The sequence below is a fragment of the Petromyzon marinus genome, chromosome 17 (assembly GCF_048934315.1).
Source record: "Petromyzon marinus isolate PM22_M1 ecotype Great Lakes invasive population chromosome 17, UKy_Petmar_22M1.pri1.0, whole genome shotgun sequence".
NCBI lineage: Eukaryota > Metazoa > Chordata > Hyperoartia > Petromyzontiformes > Petromyzontidae > Petromyzon > Petromyzon marinus.
The window spans coordinates 12167867-12182771 of record NC_133683.1 but is presented as its reverse complement, the minus strand read 5'-3'; the positions used below and the strand labels follow the sequence as shown (position 1 = coordinate 12182771).

The 14905-nt window shown below is 44.2% G+C and overlaps 1 protein-coding gene across 4 annotated transcripts in view; it reads right to left on the bottom strand.

Moving 5' to 3' along the window:
- Window positions 1–2667: 2667 nt before the first annotated feature.
- Window positions 2668–14905, bottom strand: part of LOC116943328 (uncharacterized) — a 158806-nt gene continuing 146568 nt past the window's right edge. For all 4 annotated transcript variants that reach the window (XM_032956122.2, XM_076067630.1, XM_032956123.2 and 1 more), the window contains 4 exons: window positions 13199–13404; window positions 8901–8980; window positions 8423–8581; window positions 2668–7260 (listed from right to left, as the gene is read on the bottom strand). In XM_032956122.2, the coding sequence (XP_032812013.2) occupies window positions 7159–7260; window positions 8423–8581; window positions 8901–8980; window positions 13199–13404 (547 nt within the window). In that variant the 3' untranslated portion in view covers window positions 2668–7158. The remainder of the gene's footprint in view (window positions 7261–8422; window positions 8582–8900; window positions 8981–13198; window positions 13405–14905) is intronic.

Sequence of the window (14905 nt, the reverse complement as noted above, 5' to 3'; positions counted from 1 at the left end):
ACTGGTATTGACGAATGTGTTGAATGTTGTTAATTTCGCTTGTGCATCACTGCTCACACAACTATAACAGCGGCATCACCACGACATTTGTTTAAGGGGCCGTCCATAAATGACGTCACGCGATTTTTGACGACTTTTGACCCTCCCCCCCCCCCCCCTTCGTCACACGGCGTCACAAAAAAGTCAGACTCCCACTCAAATTACTCATTGGTTTTTTCGGTAAAGTCACGTATGTAGAAATACCATAAAATTATATTGAAATAAATCAATCACGACGTATTTCTACATACGTGACTTTACCGAAAAAACCAATGAGTAATTTATGCAGTCACGAAAGCTTTAATTCTTTATTAACACACTTATACGGGCAAGTTACCTTTACAATTCTGTCCTAAACGTATTGCACCCCTTGCTTGCTCCTACCCCTCCCCCCGCCTCTGCTGCTGCCGTGCCCCCTTGCTCTCTCCGGCCCCTCCCCCCCACCTTATTTAAGGCCTCTGTCTGTTCATCCCTCCGGCCCTTTGTCTTTTTCCTTGCTTCTCTGTCCGTCTTTCCTCTCCTTGCCTCTTGGTGTCCCTGTATATGTATTTCTGCTGACTTGTACCTCGTATTTGTTCACTCTGTCTATGCTCGTATGTTCAATCCAGAGGATGAACACGAAATTTAGCACTCTTCTGGAATTCGTGGTCCGCCAGGCAAGTGTCTAACTGTGTTGTTGGCCTGACTGGTTTTGCATCACGTAAATTTTTCTTAGGTGTGTTGAATTCTCGTCTCTCATCTTCTTGTTGTATTTACCTCCGTGCAGTTTAACACTCTCTATGTGTTGCGTTGGTGTCGCCCTATGTGCTCCCTCGCTATTTGTTTTTTACACCTGATGAAGATCGCTTGTGTTGCGGTCAAAATCGTGATTGATTTATTTTAATATAATTTTATGGTATTTCTACATACGTGACTTTACCGAAAAAACCAAGGAGTAATTTATGCAGTCACGAAAGCTTTAATTCTTTATTCCCACTCAAATATGACGTCACAAAGCTCTGCCCCCCTCCCAAAAAATTAAAACATGCTTCAAATCGCTTTAAACTATTGTCATTGTAGTGCGTATTTAATGTGGCGCTGCACTCTGATTTTGTGGGAGAAAACATTTATTAAAAAGTCTATTTAATTAAGTAGAACGTGTTGTGTCTATATTCATTTAAAGTTGCGCATTTTGATGTGACGTCACATTTCTCAAACCCCACCCCCCCCCTCGTCACACATCGTCACAAATGTCTGACCCCCCCCCCCACCCCAGGTGTGTGACGTCATCTATGGACGGCCCCTAATGCCGTAATAACAGGGGCCTTCACTCGGGACTCAGATGATTACAATAATAAGTGTTGGGCGTGTGCGAGGAAACCCGAGTAATTGAACTTGAATCAGAAACTTGGAGATTGACGTAGAAAAAAGTTGAACAAAAGCTGAAATCTGGGATTACAGAGACACCAGGCTGGTTCGGCAGGCAGCTTAATTGCTAGCATGAGCCCGAGAGAAGTAATTCCGAACATTTTGCCTGTCGTGTATCCCCCCCCCCTACCAGACCTATATACTGTCCGCATATCCCTAGAAGCGTACACGATACCGCAAATAAGCAATTGTTATATACGGTATTAAAATCCATGATGCCTTTCAGAACCCGCAATATTTAGACACAATTAGCTAAGCCAGAGTACGATTAAAAATGTTAATATTAAACTGAAAGGCCCTCTAACGCGAGCATTAAATAATGTAATATAACTGATATCTCAACACGGCTGCCCACAGCTGAGAGTGGACGACTCTGCCAAGCTGCCCACAGCCTGCTTGCGTTACAGCCAACGGTAGGGGGGAGTGAAACGACATCTGGACGAAATTCTGTCCCTCCTAACTAAAGGTCCCTTTCAATAAATGCCCCTAACTGCCATTGGGGAAGGTGCATTAAAAATATGTCAGCAATGAGTATGATACCTCATCTATTGACCTCCATAACAATGTAAAATGTCACATTGATGTGTAAGTGACGTTGCAGTGCGTTTTCGTGTGACCAGACTTGAATGACCTCTGTTATGCTCAAGACGTGTTACGTCTACCCAACGACATTCGCCATATTGTCTGATCCACGTGTTCCTCTTCATTATCTCTAATTGCACTTTCAAGTACGCACCACTCCCATACTCGTGTGGGGACTTTTCAGATTTTCTTCCATTCTCTTTGTTAATGTCCACGTGTCTTAATGGTTTCTGATCGATGTTATAGCAGGTACTGTATGTAACCCGAATTAAAGGCTTATGAAAACTAAGAATAAGTTTGCCCATTTCTGGCAATAAAACAGTTTGTGTTAAGATGTTCAAACACCAAATAGAAACCTTTTGCAAAGAATCAAGTCTGCAATAACCGCGCGTACCTATGGTGAACATGCTCTGATAATATATGATGCATTATCTTTGAAACTGATTGGCCTACACCAGAAACAGCCCTCTTCATGGCCTAGTCTTACCAGTGAAGCGCCAGAGAACGCCTCAAGGCAGAGAGTACAAATACAAGATCCCACAGATATGAAGGTGTTCTTGTTTAGATGCGTTGCTTTTGACAAGTTTAGCCTTCCATGGTATCAACAGTAAACGTCATGAATCAACAATGTTGTGCCAATGAAGTACACAATGTTTAAGTTTTATTTGAAACTTTTTTTGACACTCCGTGTAGGACACAGACCTTTACTCACGAGGACGGCATCGCTCATTCAAAATAAAATTAAAACAAACAGTAAGAGGCGTTAACACGTCACACAGCCCATCCGAATTTGAATAAACAATATTTAAATATGATACAAATCTACAGAGGGAAAAACTCAGCAAGTATAAAAAAATAATTTATGTACAAAAACATTTATTTTATCATTTGATTCAGTGGCTTGGGCACCACGCTCAGTCATTGGCAAACAAATATATAACAATAAATTGATTTACATTTAACTCGCCTAAGAACACTTGAACACACACCTCAGTATTCACTGCATCGACACACGCGCACACTCACATCCAGGGGCTTATGCGAGGCATGGCATTTGATTGAGGGAGACAGTGGCCACCTTGCTAGAAACAACATCTCGTCTTGGTGTACGTAGTAGCGTGGGCAGGTCTCCAAAAGATGAGCAACTAGAGTTCAAATCCCAGCCAGGGTTGTACCTTAGCCCCATCATCACACTATCACGATCATCTCTCTCGGGTTTATATGAAAGAGAGGCACCACTTGGTGGGAAGTCAACCATGGTTTAGGCCAAGTGCAGACTTAGACCCGCCAAAGGAATTTGACATTTCCATCAGTGGCGCACAACTTGGTCGAGCTCAGTTGAGCATGAGGACACTCCCCGACTTTTACCGACCACCAGGAAATATCTTTCCAAGTTGAACTCACACTTCTCCACATGATCATGTTCCATGCAATTAACATTGTGCGGAAGTCTGTGCCAGGTATTAAGGCTAGTCTGACCTCATTAGCACTGATAATGATGCCTGCTTTATTGAGGGCGATATTGGCACGTAAAATAAAGATTGATTGATCAGCGTTCCACTATTTATAACTGGTCGTCAGGGGGCTGCAGATTTCCCAGGAGACCATAGTAATACACGTGAAGCAGGATAGTGTAGCTTGCAGGCAATTGTTTTTAAAAATGCTTTGATTGCTTTAAAAATAGCCAAGCTTAACACAAATCCTTGAAACATTCTGCGTCAATGATATTGACACCCATGGATGTGAGTGTGCATGTTTATACAGTAAATGAAAAACTTTTTGGTCATTACTACGATAGATAAACACACAATTGCTACATACTGCTAAAAACTCCAAACGCACCGCATTTGTAAAAAAAAATCGTTGGTTAACACAGGTAGCAGGAACTCTACATTTATTGCATTGCAAATGCAAACTGTCTCCTCACTATCTGGAAAATACCTTGACCAATTCATGCTGTATCTTTACATTGCTGGTGCTGGGTTTTTTTTTCAATTGTATAAATTGTAACAATAGAAACATTTCTTGGAATTCTGAACAAAATATCGCCTGAGGGTACATTAAAATAACAAAAACATTTACGTATTTAAAATTAGTCTAATTTTCAACTTATGGATTCAATCTATAAGCAAGGTTTCTGTATTTATCCACACGTACGTAAGAGTGCTTCTGGTCTTCATTTGAGGCACATATAACAAAGCATCTCCCCACTGTGTATTTATGTTTAACTTCTTTCGCACCGCACGTAGCCAACCGTGATAATCGGGGATGCACTCATGCCCATCCGTAAAATTCTCATGACTTCCTGGATTTTATTCTGACGTCCTGCATTTTGCCCTGAAAATACTTGGCATAGTTTCAAATGAAACGTTGTATTTAATCACAAAATTTGTATTTTGAGTATTTCTATTCAATTCACCAGTGACCTGAAACAATTATATAAGTGGAGTGCTAAACGTTCGTACACCACGTGACAATTTCATTCGTTTGGCTGTGTCAGGTGGTGGAAGGTCTTGTGACAGAAATTTGGTAATAATCAAATATGAACCCATGGAATGGCTACTTTCGTGAACTCCATCTACTCCTTATCCAAGAGTGGTTTCCTCCCATGTAACCTCAACCAAATGGGTCCTTCCCCCCTCCCCATGGAAGCTCATATGCCCATGGTGGCACGTCCCAGCATGTCCACTTAAATGAAGCATTGTCAAGGGCTCAGCAGTTAGCATTTATCCAATGAATCTTTGACAAGTTTTGCTGGGTTTAGCGGCCAAAGTTTGAAGTGAGTTGTGCAACTTGTGTTGTTCAATAAATCGCCTACTAAATGTCGGTAACACAACTACAGTAGATTGTCTTTCACAAAAAGGTTTGAATGCAAAACAATGCCAGCTGCTTTAAAAGTTAATTCGTAAAAAAAACAAGTGCTTTACACCGTACACAAAATCACAGCAGGTGCAATCTGCCAAAATGTAAATAATCATAATTAAATATAAAAACGAAAGCGTAGGTATTTGTGGACAGAAACGAGGATGGAGAGAGCTCCCCGCAGTCAGTAGTTGCAGAGAGACAAGCGAGAAGCTGGAAAACCCAGTGCAATAAACTGGGCCACTTCAGTTCACAATACAACTAGAGGTGTCATGCCTGCCAAAAGTTGGAACGGATCGTGTTAAAATCTGGCTCAATAGGAGAGGGACGTCAAAACTTTTCCATGAAATATTATAAATAGTGAATTAAAATGTTTACATTTTATTCTTTAGGTGTTTAAATGTCTCAATGGTAATTTTATTTTAACCCGGGCCTGTGTTCAAAATAAAACTCGTGGCATCAATCGGCTCCAGCCAGGTCATAACTGTATTACACCTATTAAGGTACATAACCTTTCAATGTCATAAGGCACAGAAGTAAAATCCATACTGCGAGTGTATAAAATACAACGCCGAGCTTCAGTATCTGCGTTGCTTTATTTTAAAGTCGCGATTGGGACTTTTTGACCTCCCAAATGTCCCTTTAATAGAGGTAGTTTGTTTTTAAAAGGTCACTGAAAAATTGTTTTTCTTCTGGTATGTCGAAGAGTGTTAAGGTACAGGTCTCAAGCGGATGAGACATTAACAGTTTATTCAGCCGTTTGGCAGATCAGACGCTGTGCTTACAGATTGGGGCCACTCGGCATGCAGTTGTGCTTTAATTTCACGCCTCTTCTGATAGATGAAGGACGGAGGAGGGTCGGTTACTGAGCCAGGCATTGGAGTGGTCATCTCCACGAGTCCAGTGACCAAGGGGGGAAGACCTAACAGCAGATAGTGGGAGACTATAAGGGCAGGTCTCAGAGGTTGTATGACTATTGTGCAGCAGCAGCTGCGGGAATCTTGCCAACGGTTTGAACGCAATGGTAATGTGTGGTGGCACCAACGGCTTAGTCAATGATGACGTCTTGGTCTGGGAGTTGATGATGATCTCAAAGCGTCTCCCTGCTTAAACGAGCAACGGGGCTGGCACTCGTATTTGTCGGCAGCCCTGAGCCAATGGTGGAAACTCCACATTCACATAGCAGGGAGGGGCCCAGCATCCCCTTAAGACAAGCAAGCACTGGTGACTTCTCACATCGCGGCTCTCGTGTTATCGGCCCCCCGGAGGGATGACAGGCTGATGCGATATGATAATAATAATAATAACGTATCAACTGCTGGAAGTAAAGCAGGATGACAGCGGTGGTTGGTAAACATTTCTACGCGTGGACATTTGAGCACTGCAGGCATGACACCTCTAAGAGTGTTTTGACAACGGCACGCAACCCGAGTAGGCTTCAAGGCAGCGCAAACGGCGGCAGAGCGAACGCACTTGCCCTTGCGCATCTCCCTGCGTCCTTACCCATAAATCCCCTGAGCTCTAACTCTTTAAGTCACCTTTGCGGGTGTTCGCAATTCGGGAACCAACTGCAACGCAGCGGCAGCGTGTGGTCCTCCGACGGAGCGGTGAAAACTAAAGCTGGAATGTAATTCACGTGCGTGTGCGCGTGCGTGGGTGCGTGCGTGCGTGCGTGCGGCAATGTGTATCCGAAAGCAGCCGCCATCTCCACTGGTTTTACTCGGCCTAAAGCGGCGACGTGTAAGCGGTGTATCATCACGAGTTCCAGGGAAGACAAAGGCGGTCAATTGTGAACAGTACTGCCCACACTGTCACGTGATGACTGTCCTGACAGTCTCAAAGGGAGATCCTCACTCTTGTGCGTGTGTGTATGAGAATATTTGTGCAAGAGTGCGTGCATAAGTCTTTGTGAGTGGGTGTGTATATGTACGTGCATCTTGGTGTGGGGAGCGGTGGTGTAGTGGTTAGTGCGCTACAAACCCAGCGACGGCCAACACCGGTGACGATTATCTGAACCGGTCCTGGGCCTCCCCTAGGTCGACTCAGCCTCAAATGAGTACCTGGTGCGGTGTGTAAACATCGCCACTCGGGAGGCAAAGGCAAGTCGGGGTGCTGGCCACCCACCCCCTCGTGTGCCGTGTCAGCGTTCACAGGAGCGACACGCTAACAGCACTTGCCCCAAAAGTCCGCTAAGGCTATATGGGAGATCTTTGTCTTTGTTTGTTCATCTTGGTATGTATTCCACAAGGTTCTGGTGCCACCCCAGGACTAACAGCCGAGCAGCCTGGCCAGGCGGGTGATGCACAACGCTTGCTCTTTGGCTGCCAGGCTGATGACGTGAGCAGGGAGAGCAGGAGCGCCCAAGTCCACCTGAACACACACACACACAAAGACAAAGACCCCCATAATAGTCATTGAGACTGATGGGGCAAGAGCTGTTTGAGGACGGTGCGCGATGGAGGTGGTGTAGCCAGCACTGCTCCTGGCTGCCTTTGTCTTCCCCATGCTGATATTTATACATTGTGCCCTGGTACTCATTTAAGGACGACCTAGGCGAGGCCCAGCAATGGTTCAGATAATCGCCACTGATGTAAGGGGCCGTCCATATATGACGTCACGTGATTTTGGCCGATTTTTTTTACCCCCCCTCGTCACACGGCGTCACAAAAAGTCAGACCCCCCCCTCAAATATGACGTCACAAAGCTCTGCCCCCCTCCCCCAAAACCATATTTCCATTTTGAAAATAAAAAATGATTCAAATCATTTAAACTGTTGTTATTGTAGTGCGTATTTGCACTCTGTTGTAGGAGAAAACATGTATTAAAAAGGAGGCGTTGGAAAGCTGAAATTTAGCATAAAATTTACTTGAAAATATTCAACGTATAACTAAAATTGCAGATGCTCAGAATATTATATTGAAATTCTCATATAATTATTAAATATTAAAAGTAATTATAACGATAAAAAATACTTGAAACTTTGTAGTAGAACGAACCAAAATGCAGAGTCAAATGATAACAATCACATATTCATTCCACGGAATGAGAAGCTTCTCCATTCTCCCATGGAGAGGCAAAATGCTCCTTAATGGAATAAATACATTTAATTAATCAAATAGTTAATAATTAAAATTAATCAAAATTAGTGTTGTTATAACAATTCTAGTTTTATATTTATTTAAAGCTGCGCATTTTTATGTGACGTCACATTTCTTAAACCCCCCCCCTTCCCCCCCTCGTCACATCACAAATGTCTGACCCCCCTCCCCGCCTAGGTGTGTGACGTCATTTATGGACGGCTCCTAAGTCGTGGCTGGGAACCGGAATCGGGTTGCCGGACTTGTGGCACAGTGAGATTGAACAAAGGCAGAATCCTCAGATCATGGCACCTGCCACTCATGAGGCTACTGGACTCACCGACAGATCAATAAGCTCCCTGAAAGCCTGGAGGGTCACTGTGTCAAACACAATGTCAAACACAATGTCAAACACAATGTCGACAAACATAACACAGGCTTGTCTCGTGAGATACCTGGGTGAGGGTGATGATCCTCGTGAGCTCCTGGCCCTGCCTCCTGCACGGCTGAACGAAGCACGCACTGGGCAGCAGCTCGGCCCGTACCATCTCACGCGCTGGGAGGGGGAACGCCTCGTTGTACACGGACTGCGCCACCTTCGCGTAGCCGCTCTCCTGCACCGCAGCGCATCGGGTGAAGGGCGCGCCCACAGAAGCCAAACACAGAGGGCGAGGTTACAGATTATTGGCAATGATAATTCTCACAAACAAATTTAGCTCGTGTGTAGATGACGGCGTTTCACTTGAAACTGCGCCAAGCAACTTCAGGACAGAACCTAGGCAGTTCGAGTCACTGTGTCACCTGACCCAGCTTCTAAAGCGGGTGTCACGACATTTCAGGAACAATGACAATTTTACAGCCAACCAATGGTGATTTTGAAATGCAGTCTATATCGGTAATTAAATGCAGAAAGTTAATGTGTTGCTCCTTTACCTCTTTGAAATCAGCTGCCAGGCAACAGAAATCACGCGGCTGCTTCAAATAGCAGGCGGATGAATCGTGAACAATGTGAACTGGAAACAAAGCAGAAACAAAACAACGAGGCATACGCAAACAAAAAACACAGCACAGACACACACTTTTAAATGTCCAAATCACCAAGAGGATACTCCTAAGCATTGTTAACTTTCGATGCGTCTCTGCGACCGTAAAACAGGTTATATAAAATACTGCGTGTGTCGAGCTGTAACAAAAAAACAACCATGCCTTTCGCCTCATTATCCTAAATCACTCGGAAGCAGATTTTGATGGATAAGGAATGGCCCAGTTCTGGGCTAGGATCAGCAACAGGGCATGTATGTATGTAAGTTGAACTTTCGCACCATACGTAGCCAACCATGCCAACCAGAGGTGCAGCCTGGGTCCATGTGCCCATGCTGCGCTAGCCGTGAGCCTCTTAAGCTAAGCCCTGGCACTCTGTACGCTCCCTACAACTCCTTCATCTATTCTGTCCTTGCCAATGATGGCAATACGTTCAGGAGCTAGATGCCAATGTCGAGGTCTGCTCGTCATGACGAGAGGGCTTCAGGAAAGAGTTCGTATAGTTCTGCTGTTCTTTCTCCTTTGACGGAGCGCAGACTACAGTGGTTTACTATACGGTACACAGTTTGGATTGCGTTGCCGTGATCGCACTTCTGTGGCTTGTGTCTTCAATTTTCCATTCATGAAGGAGATGCGCGCATCGGGTCTGTCGATGTTTTTATGCAGTTGACGGCACATCAGTGTCTCATGCGGGAGTAATTTTCAAAGCCAGGAGGTGCAATGTTTGGGTCTCGAATAAGGTGTTCATTTTTTGTTTTAAAGCTTTCGTGACTGCAGTAATTCATATTCTTTGTTCTTTCGGTAAAGTCACGTTGAAGGGAAACAATAAAATAATAAAATATATATAAAACAATAAAAATTCTCACGACGTTTCGACCATAACACAAACGGTCGTCATCAGGTGTGTCGGTTTGCATAAATTTATTTTTAAACGGTGTATTTATTTATTTATAAAAACCGTCAGCGGCCACGCGCAGCGATTTGGCAGTTTATTTAGAAGGACCAGTCCATCTATGTTCTGAAAAGAGGAGGGGGGAGACGAAAAATGTAATGTATGCTGTCTGAAAGCCACTGTAAGCGTGAACAATCAATTAAGACCTGAAATGGTTTATCAAATCTTTCCAATGATTGCTAAGCCAGAATCCATCTTCTCGGTTGAAATTGTCTCTGTGCTTGTATATGTGGATAGCCTCATGAACGAATCTCTCATGGTAGCCAGATGGCTTACAAAGAACCTCTGTCTTGGAAAAGTCAATGTCATGTGAGCCTACTGAATTATAACAATGATCTGCCATGGCCGAGGTGTTGGTCCTACCGTGTTTAAGGTCTGCTTTGTGTTCACGAATGCGGTCCGAGACATGGCGTTTAGTTTCTCCAATGTAACTACTACCACAGAGGCAACTTAGTTTGTAGACACCAGGGTATTGTATGTCCGGAATCACATCTTTTACAGATGGAACCAGATCACGGATGTTATGTAATGTGTTGAAACGGACCTGGATCTTGTGTTTATTCAAGATTTTGGAGATCTTTTTTGTGATCTCCGCAATGTAGGGTAAAGTGATGGTTTTGAAAGGCTCCTCAAGAGGGTCCTTCTTCATGGTTTGAGTGATAGCTTTGCGGATTGTATAGTCGGAGTAACCATTAGCCTTAAGAGCTTGGTGTACGTGCTTGAGTTCACTGCCTATGTGTTCCTGGTCGGATATGCATTGGGCTCTATGATACAGAGTCTTGATGAGAGCATTCTTCTGTGATGGATGGTGATAGGAATCCGGTTTCAGATAAGCATCCGTATGGGTAGCTTTCCTGTAGACAGAGTGGCTCATTGAACCATCAGGTCTCTTTTTTTATTAGGACATCCAAAAAAGGTAGCTTGCCATCTTTTTCGACTTCCATGATAAATCTGATGGCTGGGTGTATGGAATTGATGTGGTCGAAGAATTGGTCTAGAGCAGGCCGGCCATGTGGCCAGATGACAAAAGTGTCATCCACGTACCTCTTCCATAAGGTTGGGCGCAGAGTGGCAGTCTGGATGGCGTCAGTCTCAAATTTCTCCATGAAAATGTTAGCTATAACCGGAGATAGGGGGGAGCCCATTGGGGTGCCCTCAGTTTGTTTGTAGAAAGTTCCATTCCAAGTGAAGTATGTATTGGTTAAACAGTGTCTCACCAGGGGGGGTACCTCAGTGTTTAGTCCTTGATGAACCAAGTCTTCAATGATTGCGATGGTGTCAGGTACAGGAACCTTGGTGAATAAGGAAACTACATCAAAACTGACAAGCAGGTCGTCTGGGGACATGGAAATACCCTTGATTGTCGAATACCCTTGATTGATCGACAATCAAGGGTATTTCCCTGTCCCCAGACGACCTGCTTGTCAGTTTTGATGCAGTTTCCTTATTCACCAAGGTTCCTGTACCTGACACCATCGCAATCATTGAAGACTTGGTTCATCAAGGACTAAACACTGAGGTACCCCCCCCTGGTGAGACACTGTTTAACCAATACATACTTCACTTGGAATGGAACTTTTAAAAAACAAACTGAGGGAACCCCAATGGGCTCCCCCCTATCTCCGGTTATAGCTAACATTTTCATGGAGAAATTTGAGACTGACGCCATCCAGACTGCCACTCTGCGCCCAACCTTATGGAAGAGGTACGTGGATGACACTTTTGTCATCTGGCCACATGGCCGGCCTGCTCTAGACCAATTCTTCGACCACATCAATTCCATACACCCAGCCATCAGATTTACCGTGGAAGTCGAAAAAGATGGCAAGCTACCTTTTTTGGATGTCCTAATTAAAAAGAGACCTGATGGTTCAATGAGCCACTCTGTCTACAGGAAAGCTACCCATACAGATGCTTATCTGAAACCGGATTCCCACCACCATCCATCACAGAAGAATTCTCTCATCAAGACTGTATCATAGAGCCCAATGCATATCCGACCAGGAACACATAGGCAGTGAACTCAAGCACGTACACCAAGCTCTTAAGGCTAATGGTTACTCCGACTATACAATCCGCAAAGCTATCACTCAAACCATGAAGAAGGACCCTCTTGAGGAGCCTTTCAAAACCATCATTTTACCCTACATTGCGGGGATCACAAAAAAGATCTCCAAAATCTTGAATAAACACAAGATCCAGGTCCGTTTCAACACATTACATAAAATCCGTGATCTGGTTCCGTCTGTAAAAGATGTGATTCCAGACATACAATACCCTGGTGTCTACAAACTAAGGTGCCTCTGTGGTAGTAGTTACATTGGAGAAACCAAACACCATGTCTCGGACCGCATTCGTGAACACAAAGCAGACCTTAAACACGGTAGGACCAACACCTCGGCCGTGGCAGATCATTAATATAATTCAGTAGGCTCACATGACATTGACTTTTCCAAGACGGAGGTTCTTTGTAAGCCATCTGGCTACCATGAGAGATTCATTCACGAGGCTATCCACATATACAAGCACAGAGACAATTTCAACCGAGAAGATGGATTCTGGCTTAGCAATCATTGGAAATATTTGATAAACCATTTCAGGTCTTAATTGATTGTTCACGCTTACAGTGGCTTTCAGACAGCATACATTACATTTTTCGTCTCCCCTCTCCTCTTTTCAGAACATAGATGGACTGGTCCTTCTAAATAAACTGCCAAATCGCTGCGCGTGGCCGCTGACGGTTTTTATAAATAAATAAATACACCGTTTAAAAATAAATTAATTTATGCAAACCGACACACCTGATGACGACCGTTTGTGTTATGGTCGAAACGTCGTGAGAATTTTTATTGTTTTATATATATTTTATTATTTTATTGTTTCCCTTCAACGTGACTTTACCGAAAGAACTAAGATTAAGGTGTTCATTCTGAACGTCTGCGTCGCTCCACTCTGTTCACCGTCGTTCTTCCGGACCTGGGTGGGATTCTAGGATGGTGACAGCATCGCGATCCCGGAAGGAGGGGTGGGGGGGGGGGCGGAAGGATCAGCACTCGAGGCACTGTTGAGTTCTTGTTTCATGGGGAGGTTATCATTGGCAAGAATGTGTATAAACTCCCCCCCTACCCTCCACAGTTCAAGGCGAGGGTCAAGAAGCGATATTAAAATAAAGTTTGATTAGTATTACATTACACACATATATATTAAAAAAAAAACACGAATCTGGTGATCCCCTTACCGAGCTGGGAACCGTCACCCAGGTCCCGGCAGACAGTGACGCGCGTCACTCCCCCGTCGTACAAACTGCGCCGTCCTGGGTTGCGCACCAAGTCCCACACGGCATCGGCCGGCCGTGCCACCACAGCGGCCACCAGGAAGCCCCACCGTGTCGCCGAGGCCAGCGGCTTCACGAACACGAGGACGCCCGACTCCACGCTCGCCCGCCTGTGGCAAACGTCACGTTGCGGGCACGCCGCCGTAGTCATCATCATCATCGTCGTCGTCGTCACCTTCATCATCTTCATCAGACCCGTGGGGATTCACGGAGTTGCCAGTGATTCCTCGCCACGGTCATTATTTATATTATTTGGCTGCGATAAATTTCCACGTGATGATAAGCCACTTCGTTGAGCTGGCGTTTGTGGCCAGGTTGCTTCTGAGAAAGAAGCTAACAGCTCAGTGGGCTTTAGCTGGTAAAATAAAAATGTTTTTCACTTGTTTTTTTTGCTTTTTATTGATTTGTTTACGCTTCTTATACTTTACACTGCTATCATGTTTTTGTATTTCTTGTTATCAATTTCTGACCTGCCCCTACTGGACATCTGTGAAAAAAGAGCTTTATAGGTCATCAGATTCCTCCTGTATAAATAACTGAGTCCGCGGTGCGATGTACAGTTCTGCTCTGTCGTACATTCTTGAACGAAATCGCTGCCTCGCGTTGCTTGGAAGTGCGTTTTAATAAGGTGCTTGATAAATAAGAAGTCAATATGACGATGATGATTGATGATGATGATCATGAATGCCTGCATCATGCCAAAATTCCAGTGACTGATTTTTTCGACACAATACAAAAAAAAAACCTCAATTTAAATATTGAAAAATATTCATCACCGTAGTAGCATGAAGTGGACTCGAGGCAATTGCACAAGACACCATGAGCAAATGCTGATTTCTATTATGAAGATGCATAATAGGAGACGTTTCAGACAATAGCCCTTTTTCATCGGACATAAATTAGTCTTCTTTACGCTGAAGGGCCATTGCCAAAAATGTGACCTATTTAATATAGATATTTTAATTTTAAAGCAGCGTTATTGACGAATATGTTGAGGTTTTTTTTGTTAATTGTGCCTGTGCGCCACTGTCAACGCAAAAGCAACAGCATCACCAATTCATTGTTTAATTCCACACCGTGGCAGTAGATTTACTGTTCTAATTTATAAGAGGAGAATGTGTGCCGTCAACATCGCCACGTAATTTATTATGAAGATGGGGTGTACGGTGGAAGTCATGAACGGGACTCGCATCACAAGCCAGCAATTACAAACCTCAGATGCCTCCGAGGTCACAACAACCCCCGCACCTCCGATTTGCACGGCTGGCTAATCGGAGGTGCGGGGTAAGGACACCAAACTAAACACAATAAAACAGTTCTAAAGAAAAAAAATTCAATCTAGATATAAAAGTTCATAGCTCGAATGGCTTCATAATATCGGAAGAGCGTTCCAGACGGCCGCAGAAGTGCATCTGAAAGTGCACGATGCGGTGACCATCTTTGTTTGATAGCTAGCCAAAAGTCGCTCGGAGGATGACCGGAGGATGACCGTAGTTACGTATGTTTGTATGTTGAACTTCTTTCGCACCATACGTAGCCAACCATGCTCATGGGAGGTGCTCCTTGACGAGATCAGCAAGGTCTTCTGGTTCTATGGGACCTTTTTTTGTC